At 35.4% G+C, this 16,257-nt stretch overlaps 2 protein-coding genes across 6 annotated transcripts in view; one reads left to right on the forward strand and one right to left on the reverse strand.

Annotated features, from left to right (window-relative positions):
• Window positions 1–16,257, forward strand: part of LOC149806435 (trafficking protein particle complex subunit 13-like) — a 173,431-nt gene that overhangs the window by 23,539 nt on the left and 133,635 nt on the right. Inside the window, exon 1 of one of the 2 annotated variants that reach the window (XM_089953278.1) lies at window positions 8,300–8,360. The exons of the other annotated variant lie outside the window; for it this stretch is intronic. Within the exon in view, the coding sequence (XP_089809404.1) occupies window positions 8,315–8,360 (46 nt within the window). The 5' untranslated portion in view covers window positions 8,300–8,314. Of the gene's footprint in view, window positions 1–8,299; window positions 8,361–16,257 lie in introns of those variants that run through there. 2 annotated transcript variants of the gene reach the window in all.
• The window catches only part of LOC149806436 (sodium-dependent organic anion transporter-like), a 45,018-nt gene that overhangs the window by 1,223 nt on the left and 27,538 nt on the right, over window positions 1–16,257 (reverse strand). For all 4 annotated transcript variants that reach the window (XM_089953264.1, XM_089953237.1, XM_089953255.1 and 1 more), the window contains exons 2-3: window positions 14,680–16,118; window positions 10,055–10,226 (exon numbers count right to left, since the gene is read on the reverse strand). In XM_089953264.1, the coding sequence (XP_089809390.1) occupies window positions 10,055–10,226; window positions 14,680–15,441 (934 nt within the window). In that variant the 5' untranslated portion in view covers window positions 15,442–16,118. The remainder of the gene's footprint in view (window positions 1–10,054; window positions 10,227–14,679; window positions 16,119–16,257) is intronic.

Below are 16,257 nucleotides of genomic sequence, written 5' to 3' on the forward strand. Positions count from 1 at the left end.
CACTCAGTTATAAGAGAAGTCCAACTGCAAACTGCACAGACCCAGATCTGCCATCACATAATGTGCCAGCAGATCTGGATCTGTGCAGTTTGTAAGGGTAATCAGTAAGACAAACAGGATGGATCTTGATCTGCAGGTGCATTATGCTACAGCAGATCAGGATCTTTGTTGTTTGCAGTTTTACTCGATTTGTGGGTATATACTGCAGCTTTCAGAACAAAAATATAAAAATAATAGATGGAAACTAAATGCTATAAATTTTGTTTAATTAGAATAAGATACAGAGAGCCATTACAATACTTGAAGGATCTAAGTGTGTAGCTTTAAACATCTAAACTGATTACGATTAAATGTAACTGACATCATTACTTTATTTGTATTATCATGCCATACCACCAGAGAAAATCTTTTTAAAGGAATGCGGTTTATACAAATTTTGATGCTCTAGATCTCCCCCCCCCCCCATGTATAGCTAGTTACCCAACCTAATTTGAATGGTTCCAGCCCAATCACTATGTATCATATGTACTGACCATCACCATCCAGTCAACATAAACCATACTCATATTTTCACTTCCACACAGGTAACTTAAGATCTGAAGAGTACGTATTGGAGATGGTTTCAACACTTGGCAGTTAAAAAGAAACAGTTTTGTTTGGGATTCCATAGGGAATGTTAATCAGCCAGTAGAGTGCCACCTCCTTTGAAGATTTTTCTTTATGTAGGGTCTTGGGCAGACAGTAATAGATTATTAATTTTTGATTGCAAAAGAACTGAACCTATCATGTTTATTTATGTACCAAGTGCAAATGATATGCTTAGTTAGTTGCTTTGATCTGTTTTTCTTTTTAATCACAAGACCATAGACTGTATTTGATAATTACCTAATATACATGCATGTCATGACAAGTGCACACACCTCTCTGGTCAGAACTCACAAAAATTCCCTTGTACATGTCTTTACTCTAAAATGAGGAAACTGGCTGCTAAGACATGGCAGTATTGTTTGAAAACTTTGACTTCCTAGATGCCAACTTTGAGGGTTAAAGCAGACACATAATGGATCTTGTGTGTTTTGTTCAGCACAGTGCAGAATGGTGGGGAAGAGAATGCATCCTCAAAGTAAAGCGCTCAGTCATAGGAAGCCAACTCATCCAAATAATGTAAATAAACATGATTGGAACATAGTTTTGATGTTGTTGGCATACACCTATTATGATAAGAAGCCTTCTGAAATAAAATAAAAATAAGCTCACAGCTCACAGTTTAAGTACCAAATCAAACATGGTACATGTATTGGATGCAAATTGAATCCCTGAAATATCTTGGTCTTGTTTAGTAGCTCAGTTTAAATTTTTTTTTTTTAAGAGGTCTCCCTGCATTTATTTTCTATATAGAGAAAACCAAACTTATGTTTCTTCATCAAGAATCGAACCAGCAAGTGCAGATCATTATAAAACATTGATTTATTTATTCCCTGCCATGAATTTTAATTAATGTTTCAATTGTGAGAGCATATCAGTGTATTTGAGGGAAAATCTTTTAGTCACTTCTGACAATGGTAAAAAATGAACATATAATGTTAGATATTGCCAAAAATCAATAATGCTGAGAGTGGTTTCTAGTGAAGTCAGTAATAACCTGTGATCAAAGTAACAATACTAGAGAAATAAAAATGCTATATCTCTCTCATACCATTTTAGTATAAAAACTCTACAGACAATAGGCAAGCTTGTTCATCATTTCAGTTTATCTAAAAACCATTGGTTAGATTAAGCATTTAGGGCAAAAACTAACAGAAAAATGGGAAAATTGTCCAACTGAGTTCCATTATATGGCACAAAAACTGAATTTGTATTTTTTTTTCGATTTTGTGAGATAGTAAGTTTAGGAAGAATAAAATAGGTGCTGCTTATTTACTGACCTATCCTAAACCAACCAACTGACAAACTAACTTTGAAACTTGGCTATGACTTGAATTTTGTGTTTAATGGATCCTGTTTCATTCGGAAGTTAGTTATCTGACAGGAAACCTAGGCGAATTACAATGTTTTCAAATCCATATCAGCTTGGGAATCATCAGATCAATTACTGGCAGCAAACGTCAATACCCATTTCCTCATGTTGTTGGAAAATGGCAGTAAGGGGGGGGGGGCGAGCTTGAGAAGGATTAAGAGACCAAAAATGATTGACATTAATAAACTGTCTGTGCAAAAAAGTGATAGTCCAACTCCCTACCTACGCTGACTTTAGTCAGCAAGGTCTAGTGTTTTTCAGTCACAGTAGACTCTCCAACTGATTGTTAGTATTTAATAATACATCAGCACGTCACAGATTATATCATGCCAAGGTCCTTGCAGAGAGATGCACTTTGGTTTGTCCAGACAGGATTCAAACCTGCACTTGTCTGGTCTTTAATGTTGCACACTAACCCCTGAGCCACTTGCAATGAAACACAAATCAGAATTTCACATCTTTGTGCAGAAATAATTATTTTGGTCACAAAAATACATTTATTTTTTTAGTCTTTTGTAATGCACCAAAGAATATGATCAACATAAATCAATCACTTCATTAGCACATGCATCTACATATTGTTCTTTCCTCTTTGTTGCATTTTGTATTATTGTTGTAAGTCAGTGTAACTCTGATTTTAAACCTTAATTCTTACAGTTGTTCCCATGCCCTTTTCAATAAAAAAAATTAATAAATGAAAAAACTGTCAATATGTGCAAATCTTCCTACACCATTTTAGATAGCAATTTCATTTTCATCAAAAGGTTTCTGAAACCTAGAATGTTCAAACATTTCTAATGTCAACAACTCTGCAGAAGATTGAAAATGGTAGCCAAGGTCAGGAAGGAACCAGGGAGCAAGCAGCATCATTAATCAACAATAACACATCAGCTAAATTATTAGCTGTGGAGGGCCAGAATTTTAATGAACTGGAGAGTTAGTTTGTTGAAATCTAAACACAACCATATAGGCTTTCTGCATGTATTAATCTTTATGGATTTATAATGAGATCATGTGAAAGTCTGTCTTTTAAAAATTATGACTGAAAAGGTCTTTTACTTCAAAACTTTTAGAACTTTATCACTTTGGGTACGGCCAGTGTGGGTATGTGAGAAAGCTTGCCAGTAGCTTCTCGAGGGTCGGTGGTTCTTTCTGGGGATTTCCCGGGTTCTTCCTCCACCATTAATGCTGGCTGCCATGTATAGCCTATCGTGTGCTGAAAAGTGGCGTTAAACCCTACAACAACAACAACCAATCACTTTGAGTCAACCACAAACCCATGTAATGTATTATTACAGGGATGGAATGGTGGAAATATCAATAACTGTTGGGCATGCTGCTTCTCCAATGATAATCCATAAAAAGCACTACAGCCTTATTAAGCCTTGTCAAAGCTGGCAGTTTTCAGAAGACTTACAGGTCTGAGTTTTGTGGTCACTGTCTATTACTGTCAGAATCAATATCTGTACAAGTATTTTGTCACATTTACAACTACATCAGGGAGTATGTTTTCCATTTTGTCAACTCTTAAAATCAGTAAAACAATTATGTCTTATGGATTTGGTACAATATATCTGTATTCATTATTGCTCACAAAAAATAAAGTAATTCCTCAATAGGAAATGAAAAGTTTTAGATTAAAATTGTATTAGGATTCCACTTTGAGATGTGTGAATTCTTTAATAATCGCCCTTTTCTGTCCATCTGTTTGTCCATTCAGACTTGTAATACCCGGTAGCTCTGCAAGCCTTACATATAATTGGAGGCCAAACGGTGGTTTAATCGCTTATTAAGACTTTAGAGTCTTTTACAACATTAATCTTTTTAGGTTGAATTTTGATATAGTTAGCTTCTTTTTAAATCTTCACTTTGGTTAATCTTTGAAGCTAGAATAGTTCACAAACCATTCAACATTTTCTGATGTGATATGCATGTACTTTGTCTTGTAGCCCTGGATGTGCCTTTTATGAGCTTGGTCTCATTAGTTCCATTTTTATGGCCCTTGACACTTTACTTCACATGAGACATTGCCTGTTACCAATGTAACATATTCTGATACAATTTTGGAATGAACATTTCTTCATAGACTTGCTTGCGTCTTAAATGGGATTATAGCCCCTTGATTGCACATCCTCATGACTATGGTTTCCACAAGACAAAATTCACCCTAAGTTGTTGGATTTAAATCATATTAGACCTGTGGCTTCAAGCTGATTAGACCATGAGTGAATTTGATTTCCAGAATATGACATCATTTATAGGAGTTATGGCTCCTTCTTTCTGACTGGGGTCCCACAGCATAACTTTGCTATGCTTTTGCTGCATTTAAACCAAATACATGACATGCAGCTAAACACTGATGAAACCATGAAGAAGTATGGTTTTAAGTGTTCCACATTATCATTTACAAGAGTTGTGCCCCCTTACACTCTTCTCCTAACTTTGCTTTCTGCAGCCTGGAATTTCACATTTTGACCAAAGGTAAAATGCACCTTTACACTGATGAGACATTCAGGTAGTTATCCAGCATTCCATGTTATACTTTATAAAAAGTTATGGCCCCCAGATTGCTTCTCCAAGTCTTCATTTTCAAATTGAAGTTTCTTTTTCTGTTTAAGGTTCCACTAAGCAAACTAGAGAGTGTGCCTTTTTTGGAAATGGAAATGTTTTTAAAAAAATGTAAAAAGTAAATGCAATGTATACTCTAATATTGGTATTTTGTTTCCATTTTCAAGTAAGGCATAAACTTTAGTGAAACCCGTCATGGGTGACACTTCCATATAAATGACACCTGCTCAAAAACAGTAAAACAAACATGTTATTTATGAAGCTCAGCTTAATTTCACTTAAATAACTTGCATATAAAGGAAGCCTGTCAGCAAGGGTAGAATTGTTATTGTAATTTGAGTTTCCTTACAGGCAGATTTCACTAAATTATTATGCATCAAGTTAAGTCATTGAAACAAATTATATCTATCCAGTGGAATTATTTAGTCGAATTTCATTAATAAATAACAAAGTACTATGTTGTTACATGTAGCTTATATGCTTTTTTACATGCATGTTTGCTTTTAATTTGTTGGTGATTCGTTAGAAACAATATACCAAATTTATGTTTACAAACTGTTTTAAGGAATGTAGTCACAGATTTCACATTCTGTGAAAAAACTATTTATAAAATGATGTATGTTGCATGTGTTATGGTTTAATATCATGTCAGCACAATAATTATGCCAACTGAAGGATAAGTTCTAACTTATTAAATAGGAAGAATCACACAAAATCTATTTATTTGGGAAAAAATCTGGTTAATATATTTTGTTGTCACTTGTTTTGAGGAAAAGAACTGCAAAGGATCAAATAATAAAACATGTTTGAATACAGTTAACAAATTGAAGGATACATATTGTTACAAACTTGTTTTACAGTATCTATGGAAAGCATGTATTTTGAACTGAAAAAAAACCCATCTGAATAGATGCTATCTAACTGCTTGATGTCACTGTAGCACAAGACAAAAGGCTAAAGCTAGGGCTAAATCAATATTGCTTCAAAGCATCTCCAGGGTAGTCATTACATCTTCAGAAATTATGTAGTACCAGCGGAAATATCAGGAATTTACTGGAATCTGGTGGACACTTTTCTGCAGGGATTCTTCCAAAATGAAGAAATCTTTGCACTTTATTATTATTTCATGACATTTTTCAAGCACATGTATACAAATGACAGACTATACCAATAGTACCATTTATTTCATACTGTACTCTCTTCTCAGTCCTAGAGCTTGTCTTACTGATGTAATATTTTAAATTTATTTATATAAGCATCTAGCATAGTCATGATCAGTCTCAAATTCTGGTGTAATCACAATCCTGTTTTTGGTAGTTGCATAAACAATATTTTTAAAACAATACTTACATGTCACAAAATTATGAAAACTGACTAATTAGGAGCTTTTACAAAGTCTGTGAAAAGGGCATCTTTAGAATGTGATAATAATGGACTAATGAAATAAAGAATAGTTTTCTTTCTGTGGTTCCACTAACTATTGTTGTTTCTTTTGAAAAATCAAAGCAGTAATAAAAATGTATGTGAATTTCATAAATTTTTTGTTCTTCAGTGTCTATCTGATAAGCAAAATTTAAGTTCTTTTTCCTCCACAGGACATCGAGGCCTGAGAAATTGGATATCATACAAGCAATAGTATTAGTATTGGTGTGTGTGTGTGTTCATTGTCAGGTGTTTTTATGGTTTACATTTATTACACCACTGTAGGAAGGCTACTTAAATTATAGTTTTCCCATGTAAATGCGTATTTCATTCACATTACAGGAGGTAATCGATAAACGATCCTCCGACTTTTGACAAATGTAGCAAAGCGAAGATCTACCACAATATACACCCATATACAATTCTAAACTATGAGCATCACAAACCCAGATATGCTGCATAATAGATCAAAGTCTGTGCTGTTTACTGAGTGAACAGGAACAGCATCCCCTCATTATGATGTACCTCAAAGTAAGATGGCCTCCATTTACGAGGCAGATATTTTCATGAATCCCATTTAATAATTTATTTGTAGCATTGTATATAAAATACCTTAATTTTTATGTCTCTCATGAGCAACACTGTAATAAAGGAATACTGTAGAACAAAGTTTTTACATAAACCAATATCATAAGCTCTCTTGATATGTGTTGTTTTCAGGAAGTGGAGCAATTTCCTTACTTTCCAAGGTAACACATTGAAGGCTTCTGTCAGGTCAATAAGGTACTTGTAGACTTGTGAACTGTTTTGTTTTCATTTTGTTTTAGTACATGACACCACAATGATTTTTATAACAAGTTGAAATAAATTAAGTATGGACAGTGGATTATTTTCCTAATTACAGATTGTTAAGGAGACCTAAGATACTACGTTTCTAATTTTTTTCTATCCATATTTAAACCTGAATGCTAACTTGTTAAAGTATAACGAATTTGAAAGCAGACATGTCTGTGGACTGTAGTCCTTGGGAAAATTATCATGGAACTTTCCTGGGAAAATTATCATAGACCTTTTGCCTAGCAATGAATGATTTGTTTAATGGCAAATCAGCACATGAAAGAGTGTGTGTATGTGATTTGGATTTTTAATGTAGCCCTAACACTAACCTCTTAATGCTGAGCACCAAGTGAGGCAGCTGTTAGTACCATTTTTGTAAGTCTTTGATATGACTCGACCGGGGATTGAACCCACGATCTTCCACATACGATGCTGACGCTGTAACCACTAGGCAACCGGAGCGTTTGCACATGAAAGACCAGTTAATACTGAGGTAGTGAGTAAAGCACCATATGCTGAGAAACACCATGGCAGCCAACCTTGATTGGCCAGGGCATAATTTGAACTAGCAACCATTCTTTGCAAGTCATACCCAAACACGTTGGTACGTGAGAAAGCCTGCCAGTAGCTTCTCGTGGGTCGGTGGTTCTTCCAGGGGTTTTCCAGGGTTCTTTCTCCACCAATTATACTGGCCGCCATGTATAGCCTATCTCGTGCTGAAAAATGGCTTTAAACCCAAAAACAACAACATATCCAAACATGAATGGTGAACCTGATTGAGCTCATCTTGGACCAAATATTATTTGAAATGTTTTTGAATAAAATGATCACTTCCATCAGTTCTCATTCCCATTCTGATATAACATAGTCCTAAATTAATATAACCCATGAAAGCTCCATTTGTCCTTGCAAAACATGGTCATTTTCATCAGCCTTGTGTGTGTCTTCAGAAATGCAAGTTGATGACCATAATTAGCCAAGTGTAATATAAACAGCATGGACCCAAATCTGTTGTCGCATAATGTGCCAGTAAAATCACTGCCTTCCCATTTCACTTGAGATTATGAATAGAGCAAATAGCATGGAATGTGATGTCTGGTGCATTTGTACAACAACAAAAGATCAGGCCAAACAAAATAAGTTTCTGGTTGGTCAGCCATTCCTGTTTCTCACTGCCAACCCTAGCACTTTTTATCCACCCATGGTATAAAAAAAAAATCATTAAAATATGCATAATGTTAAGAAAACTGCTTACCCTAATTTTAAAACCAGTGCAACCAGAAACACACATTTTTTCTTTGGCCTCATGTTCTACAATGCAGCTTTTTCACCAATTGCACGAGAAAATACAGTAAGCTTCTCTCTTTGCCACTTTTATTAGTGTACATCTTTTTATAGTTTGCCTGACTTTAGATGCTTCCTCTGATTTTACGTTATTTGTGCACTACTGTGATGAACCATTGAGTGATTATGTTGCATGTCCATCGACAGCTCGGTTGGATTTTAACCAGATTTGGTAAGCAGCTTGTTATTTAAAGACCTTTAAATATATTTTTCTTCATCATGTAAAGAGTTAGAGGTGTTTTATCCTTATTTCCCAACCATCTTGCTTTATTTTTTGTAGCATAACTTTACTAAGGAATCAGATTCCTGGATTTTAGTTATATTTAGCACCTTTATATTGACAAGACTTGAAATCAGTTTGATTGATAGTAATTCATGACCTTATTTTCAAAAGTTGATTGTCTTCCTGACTTATGATCTTGAATGAACTTAATTATTCCATATCATAATTTAAAGAGGTTTTGGTGTCTGAATGTTCTTTTCCTCCTAACTTTTGGTTTCCCAGTGCAGGTATCACTCTTTAAGACCCTGCAAGGTGAACAGTAGTGACCAGAGCCCTTTGTGATGCATCCAGCACTAGTTGTCGTCTGTATTAGTTGGACAGAACTTGCTCAGTTTTTCACTTTCCATCACTTCATATACGTATAGTATAAACATCTGTTCATTTAGAGAGGATGGTGGGTATGGTACATACAGGTAGAGACATGGTTTACAATAATTTAAGTTTGCTTAGTTTTTAACAACTGCTCTACAGAGTGATTATTAATCTGATAAATGAAGATTAAAGCAATGAAATCCACTAACATTTCTGCAATCAGACTGAAACTTGTGCAGCTGTCTAATTGTGCTGAGATGTTCCCTCATTGACAAGCACATTTCTACTCCAACTCTAAATTCATTCTTACAATTGTAAATACAGTGACAGCAATTCCTGAGCCCAACCAGCCAAGACGACAAAAAAGCCATTGTTGAAGAAGTGAAATTAGAGTTAGTCCAGTTCTGACAGAGAAAGACAAAGTTCCAGACCATTTCTTCCGCATTTATACTGTTGTTGAAAATCTGATGACAAAAAATGGTGATGAAATGTTCACTCATTAAATTTTATATATGCAAAAATTCAGTGATGGGTCATTGTGAATGAATTGACAAAATGCAAAGCAGAATTTGATGTTAAGCAAAACATAGAGCTAGCTCCATTCCTTTTTGCTAGGATTTATCAAGTTTTTTTTCCTTTTGGCATCTTATTCCAGATTGGTATTAATTAACTGCATCCAATACAGAAATAGTATTATCCTTATTAATTAAGCAGCTGCCAGAGTTCATTATAAGCCTTGCTTTGAGATTATGTGGGACTAAAAAGTTGGATGAAACAATGATGCAGATTTTATGTGGCAATTAGCAGTGACACAACAGAAAGATGTATCATGCAAAATTTATGCTGCTAATGTAAATAACCCAGTGGGAACTGGGTAATGATAATTTAGTACTGACACAGCAATAGGAACAGCTAGTTAGACTTGGCTTGTTAACCAACAAATAGCTGTTCAATTTGTTATCTTTGTAACACAGGGTCTGACAAAAGCAAACTACCGGTATATCAAACACCCCTTCTCCTAGGTCTTGAACACACACACACACATACACACAACAAAAAAAAAGTGCGAGTCATCCAGAAATTTAGTTGATGGTAGAGAACGTTAGATTTTTCAGTAAACATTTGTTTTATTTCAGACATTAACCTCTGAGCTGTTAACCATAACATTTATAGAGTTTGTTTTTAAGCCAAGTGCAAGTCATCCACAAAGTTTTTTAACTTAATATTTATATCATTTCCCTCTTATCAATGCAATGAACATAGTAACTTACCTAGCATGGTGACAATACTAATAAGGTTCATGGTCAGACTGAGGGGGAGGTCGGCACCACTGATAATGACTGCAACGTGTCCGAGGCCGCCTCCTGGCACACAGGCTACACACAACAGACCAAATCGTACATTCTTCTCCAGTGGAAGAATCATGGCAATACCAAAGGCAAGCTACAAGTAGGATTACAATAAAAGGTAGTTTCATTAATGCAAAAAATAAGATGGGATGGGACAGATTCATGATTGCACAAAACCTGCATTTACTTCTATTATGGACATACATAGGAAAACATTTTTCATGAACCTTTTGACTAGAAGATGAAAATGGAGCTACGATATCATGATATTAAAGGACTTCTACTTTGTATGTGGTTTGATTTTCAGAACTTCACTATGAATATGAGGTTGGTTTTTGCTGTTTAATGGTGCATCAACACATGAAAGGTAATACCTTACCAATACAGTTGAAGCAAAAAATTGCCAGGAACACACCACAGTGGCATAAGCAGGATTTGAACCCTCACCCTTTTTGTCACAAGTCTGGTATGCTTACCATTGAACCACTGCTGCTTCTCTGTACTAATTTGTTGGGTATTTTAGTCAACCATCTCTGAAATTGTTTTTTTTTCTAAAGACTTTTAGTTTTATTATCGGCAAGGACCCACGGATAGTAACAGCATATTCCTTGTAATTTATTTTTCTGTGTTGCTAAAATCAGATTTTGTTTCCACATGTATCCAAATATTGCAAAGAGGGAAGAGTTGAGTAAATCAATGTACTTCAATTTTTATGAAGGAATATTACAAGAACCGGCAAGAAGAAATTTTTCAATTTAATTGTTCTGTTTAGAAAGAATGCAGAAAATTTACACTGAAAGTCTTCAAGTTTTTATTCAAATTCAGAATTCCAAAGAATCTTCAAAGATGTATGCACATGAAGATATAAAATGTGTAATATATAAAGAAAACATTATTCATCAAATAAATATGAGCATGTTTTACATTCTGAATGACATGTTCATGCAAATAATACAGAGTTATGATCAATTCTTATCCAAGGAGATCAATATTTTGCGATAAGTATTCAGTAAAAAATATTTCAACAGTTTTCTTTTGTCTAAGTTTATATGATGATACAATGCAGCATCATGGCCTGTGTGTGCGATCAAGTAGATAATTTTTTTCCAGATAGTGTCTCGTAATTGCAGCTCTGCAGGGATGAATAGTGATGAATAATTAAGTTATCACACAGTTGATTATATTTGGGGTGTCTTGTACAAAGTTCTGTTCAGATTTTACACTGTAGGACAAAAATTGCATTATCGTTTTCTGGGAATTTTAGGATAATTTTATGATCTGGATTCCAACTGATTCCAACTTTGAAAAGGATATAATTTGGAGGAAATTAATTATTTTCTGTTAAGTAACATCAGGTTTTCAAGGTCAATACATGGATCATCACTGGCCATTCAAGAGACTTGTTTCTTTTGGCAAAGCTAGCCGAGGATCCCCACCTCCACAAGTCAAAATAAGAACAAAAAGGTTGCATTCGTTAGTTTATATCAAATCAGTATCTCCTGTTTATTTGTGCATTTTCAAAATGTTCTGAGACAATGCTTTTAGCGATCTTTTTTTGGATAAAATTTGAAGTAGTGTCATTTGATGATACTGAAGTTGTAAACATGTTTTCCTTTATCTAACTAGTGGTCAAGGACACAACCACTGTGTTGCTGTCCTCAGTTCCCATATTCACCATAGCAGCCAAATCAATAATGCTGGAATCAACTACACAGTCTGTCTTGGAAATCATAAAACTTCTGAAACTGAGTTTGAGCTGGAGTCAATCACAAAGTACTTTACACTTGAAATGTCATGTTTGATGGCCTGAAAATCAAAACTTGGTCTGCACTTCAGAATCATGTGTGTCTAATGTATTATGTTCCTCCATCTGTGCACAGCATAGACTCTGATCTACACTGCGGTTGCATAAAGTACTGGAAGATCAGATTCCATGTGTTTCAGATAGGGACCTTTGGGCTATATGCTGCAATATTTTCCTAGGAGCTGCAGTGGCTCAGTGGTTAGTATGCTGGTCGCAAAATTGAAAGGGTGTAGCTTCAGATCCTACCGCCAGATCAGTCTTGGTCTTTACCATGGAGTGTCTTTGGGCAAGGCACTTACTCCAATCACCTTGGCACTAAATAACCTACTTGTGTTGCTGAGCCATAAAATGTTAAATCAAACTTTTCCTAACTCAACAGGAATGTACATGTAGTTACTGGATCATAACAGAGAAAGTATACCCCGCCTAACAGTCAACTTAATGGGCACGAAAATGAAAATTTAAACATGCAACTTACATTGAGCTTATTAGGCACAACCCAAAAAACATGTCCTTGGTCATAAATTTAAAACTATCAAGATCACCACACTCACACAGAGTAATGATCGTTTATTATGTTCTTAGATACCTTTCCTCTGTTATAAGTTTTAAATTCCCCAGCAAAATTCCTAATATGTATTCCAAAGACTATGTTATAATGTTCCTTTGCTATGGTGTTTGATTGTTTTGGTATGCCTGAGAAAATTAACTGAGTTACATTTTTATCACCTGAAGCCTGACAAACAATGACATTCAGTGCTGAAAAAAAATCTGATATGCTAACACCCAGGGCCTGTCTATTTTCAAGCTGTTGAAAGACTAGTAAATTATTAATATGTACCCCTGTGTATGCCCCTTACCACATTAGTTGATTCAGGCTAATCCAATGGTAGAATTTGAACCTACACCCTTTTGGTTACATGTCTGGCATGTTAACCACTGAGCCACAATGTATCCTGCCTCTGTTAGTCTCTTCCTACAACATGCAGAAAGGTGCATCATTGTCTAGCCTTATGCCTGGCACCCATTGGAATCTAGATTGTGCCCCTCCCATATTCAAAGTGAGCTGCCTGTGGGGATTGTCCAAAAGAAGTTTTAAATCATATCTTGTTTGCCTAACACATCCTAGAGTGTGATAATCGAATGTGGTATTTCCTTGTTGAATTTCTAGAAGGAGACTGCTAAATTGTTAACATTCAGACCTCTCTGGAGCTCTTTTTGTAGCTCCCTCACCCTGATGAAGATTGTTTGCTTACTTTTATTGACAGCTATAAACAATGTGCACAAAGCAAAGTAGATGACTTATAAATGGGAACAATACTACACTGTAGTTCTGTTCTCTTTTTTTCATTGGTTACCTATAATTAGTGCTCACTTGTCATTCATGAATAATAATGAACTGCCCCATGCTCACATTTACAAGGTAATGCATCCCTGGTTAAATATACACATGTTTTGCGTGGTACCAATGTGATCATTTAACAATCAGATTGTAAGCTAAGAGTTTAGCAACTTAAAAAAGCATCCACTGTACTGTTAATCACACAAAAAGAACAGATAATTACATTTCAGTTTAAGCCAATTATTGCAAGAGATGCTATTGATATACAGAAAGGGTGTTTCCTGGAATTGTGACATAAGTATTGTTTTTACTGATTGAAATTTTAAAAAGACCCATGGCTTTCTGACATCATTCTGTTTTGACATGCAGAGATTTTTGCCTGCATTCAGAAAAGGAACTACCTCAAGTCTTCAAAATACTTGACCTGACAGATCATGATGAACACACAAACAATAGTAAACTGATATGAAGGTAAAGCTAAAGACAAATTTAAGGAGTCAGGAGCCCCACCACTGTCACAGTGTAAAATTTATAAGGGTCTACTGGAGAATATTTCCTAGGGCCCACAAATCTGTCTGCTGCCCTACAAGGAGTTTAGAGATCATAAGAGCCGAACTATATGGTTTCCACACATGAACAGAAAGTGAAATTTTTGGAGATGTTAGTTATGAGCTCTGCTACAGCAGAACGAGAATAGATGTTCAATCTTGTGACCAGTATCAGCAGTATAATGAGAATTGTTTAAGGAATTACACACATTCTCAAGTGCTGAAATCTGCATAGCAAATGAACATAAAAAATATGAGTCAGATGTTTGCAAATCATTTTCAGCAATTACACTATGTCTGAATATCAGTCAAGAATTATGGTCCTAAGGGGCAAGTGAAATTTGAGGCATAGCAAGTGATTTTTTTGTAGAGCCATTTGCCTGGGACCTGTGAATAAAACTATTTATTCTGTCCCTGGCAAATGTTTTCACCTACTGATGGTCAATGAAGGCCATCACCTGCTGACAGTCGGTGGCAATTATATATGTTTAAAGGTGGGGATCAGGAACTAGTTTGTATACCACGATCTCCATTGTCAAATGGCTCTTGTTTGTAAGGATACTGGATTTGTTTTTTAATTATTACTTTTCCTGTGAAAGATTTACAATTTCATTGAAGTGGCCGAATATATTTTACAAATATCAAGGCATGTGCACTGGAAGTCAAGGCTGACTCAAATTCATTTTAATGTTGAGTCATGGAATGGCAGATATTGATCTGGCTGATCAATTAACAGGAGAACTAGTAATGAGGTCTAGACTAATTATATGCAACAACAGAGGGAATACTGAATAACCATTCCTATTTGGAGAGAACTGCAGAGAAATATTTAATAATGCAAGTTGCTACTTACCACAGGCATTAGCAGAAATTGACAACAAAAGCCAATCACCAGTGATACTGGATATTTTAGTTGACGCTTTAAATTCTCTGTATCAGTCACACATCCAATGCCAAAGCTTATCAAAATTGCCACAGCAGCTGCTGAGCAGTCAAATATAAAATCTGCTAACTTTTGTCTAGATGTCACCATTACACGATATTCAGCTCTTCCAATAGCTGCAGCAAGATTTGCTCGTGCCAGGGTAAGACTATCGGTGTCATATACTGTAACTGACATTGTTGCATACCCAATGTACATCGCTTGAATAGTGAAATTATGAATGGTGTTTAATTGGATTGGAAGAGTAATTTCTTTCCGTAGATATGGTCCTGGAAACTCCAGATCTCGTGGGTCAGCATTGGCCATATCTGATGGAAGAACAAATCTGATGGTCCTTTCACTGTCTGACACAATATGAATGGTGTAGGTTTTGTTAATTCCATATTTACTGTCAATTGGAATTTGCCTCTGCTGAGAACTGTTGTCACTACTGCTCTCTGTGGTGGGTTGAATCACAGTGCAGTTGAAATAGACTGTTCGATTGGTGTCCTCATACAGTCTTGCATTGATTGATGAAGGATTAAATAAGATTTGGACCATACCATTCCTCAGGGCAGCAGGGATGTTGGGTTGGTGTCTCATTGCTAGAGTGAAATCGATTAAAGGAATGGTCATCACTACTAGACTGACTACTCTAAGCAAGGATTGAAGACTAGGCAAAATAAAAGACATGACACATTTAGGTGCACCCTTCAAAGTAGTAAAAACTTGACAAGTGGGCCTTGTTTACATAAGGTAGATTTGAATTATAGCATACTTTTCATGTTGTCTTGGTAATTCCAACATGTAAATATGATGCTTATTTTAAACTCTTTTAGCCAACCAAAGTTCAAAATTTCTCTAGAATGAGATAAATCCCCAAAATGGAATTGAGAATTACTTATTCAGCATTGTTAGACTTAACAGCTGAATCTGTTGTATTGCAGGTATGACTATCACACATGGCTAAACCCAGGTAATTATTTTCAGGTTTTGCCATGCATAAAATAGGAATTGATCCTTATTGCTTCTGCATGTAAACAAATTAATTATTTAACATTCTTAACAGGACTTGATGTGTTTCACAAATTGGCATGGTAGCAAACTGCATTGATAAATTGCACACTTTAATCCAGACATCTGTTAGCAAATTTTCAGGGGAAGTAAATCCAGATGCAGAAGATAAAAAATTTACTTTTTGCACTTGAATTAGAGTAGTAGCCCTATTTGGAATTGTCATTCACACGATGTATTTGATGTTTACAGGTAAAGGTCATTTCCAGTTATTAGAGGGCTCTACTTCAGAAGCGCTGCAGTTAAATGTCAATGATGTATTAGCTGCACAGATCCAGGTCTTGGCCTCTGGCAATCTGAAAGTAGAAAATGAAATCGGACTTATGAACCTGAAATATAGCTTGATTGTTATTGCTCATTTGCCAGTAGTATTTGCTCATAATTAATGTATACAAAATTAGGAACAGGCTTGACTCTGGTCTGGGGTTCTACGTT

This window comes from Sinohyriopsis cumingii, chromosome 1 (assembly GCF_028554795.1).
Source record: "Sinohyriopsis cumingii isolate HCF-2022 chromosome 1, ASM2855479v2, whole genome shotgun sequence".
In the NCBI taxonomy this organism is placed as follows: domain Eukaryota; kingdom Metazoa; phylum Mollusca; class Bivalvia; order Unionida; family Unionidae; genus Sinohyriopsis; species Sinohyriopsis cumingii.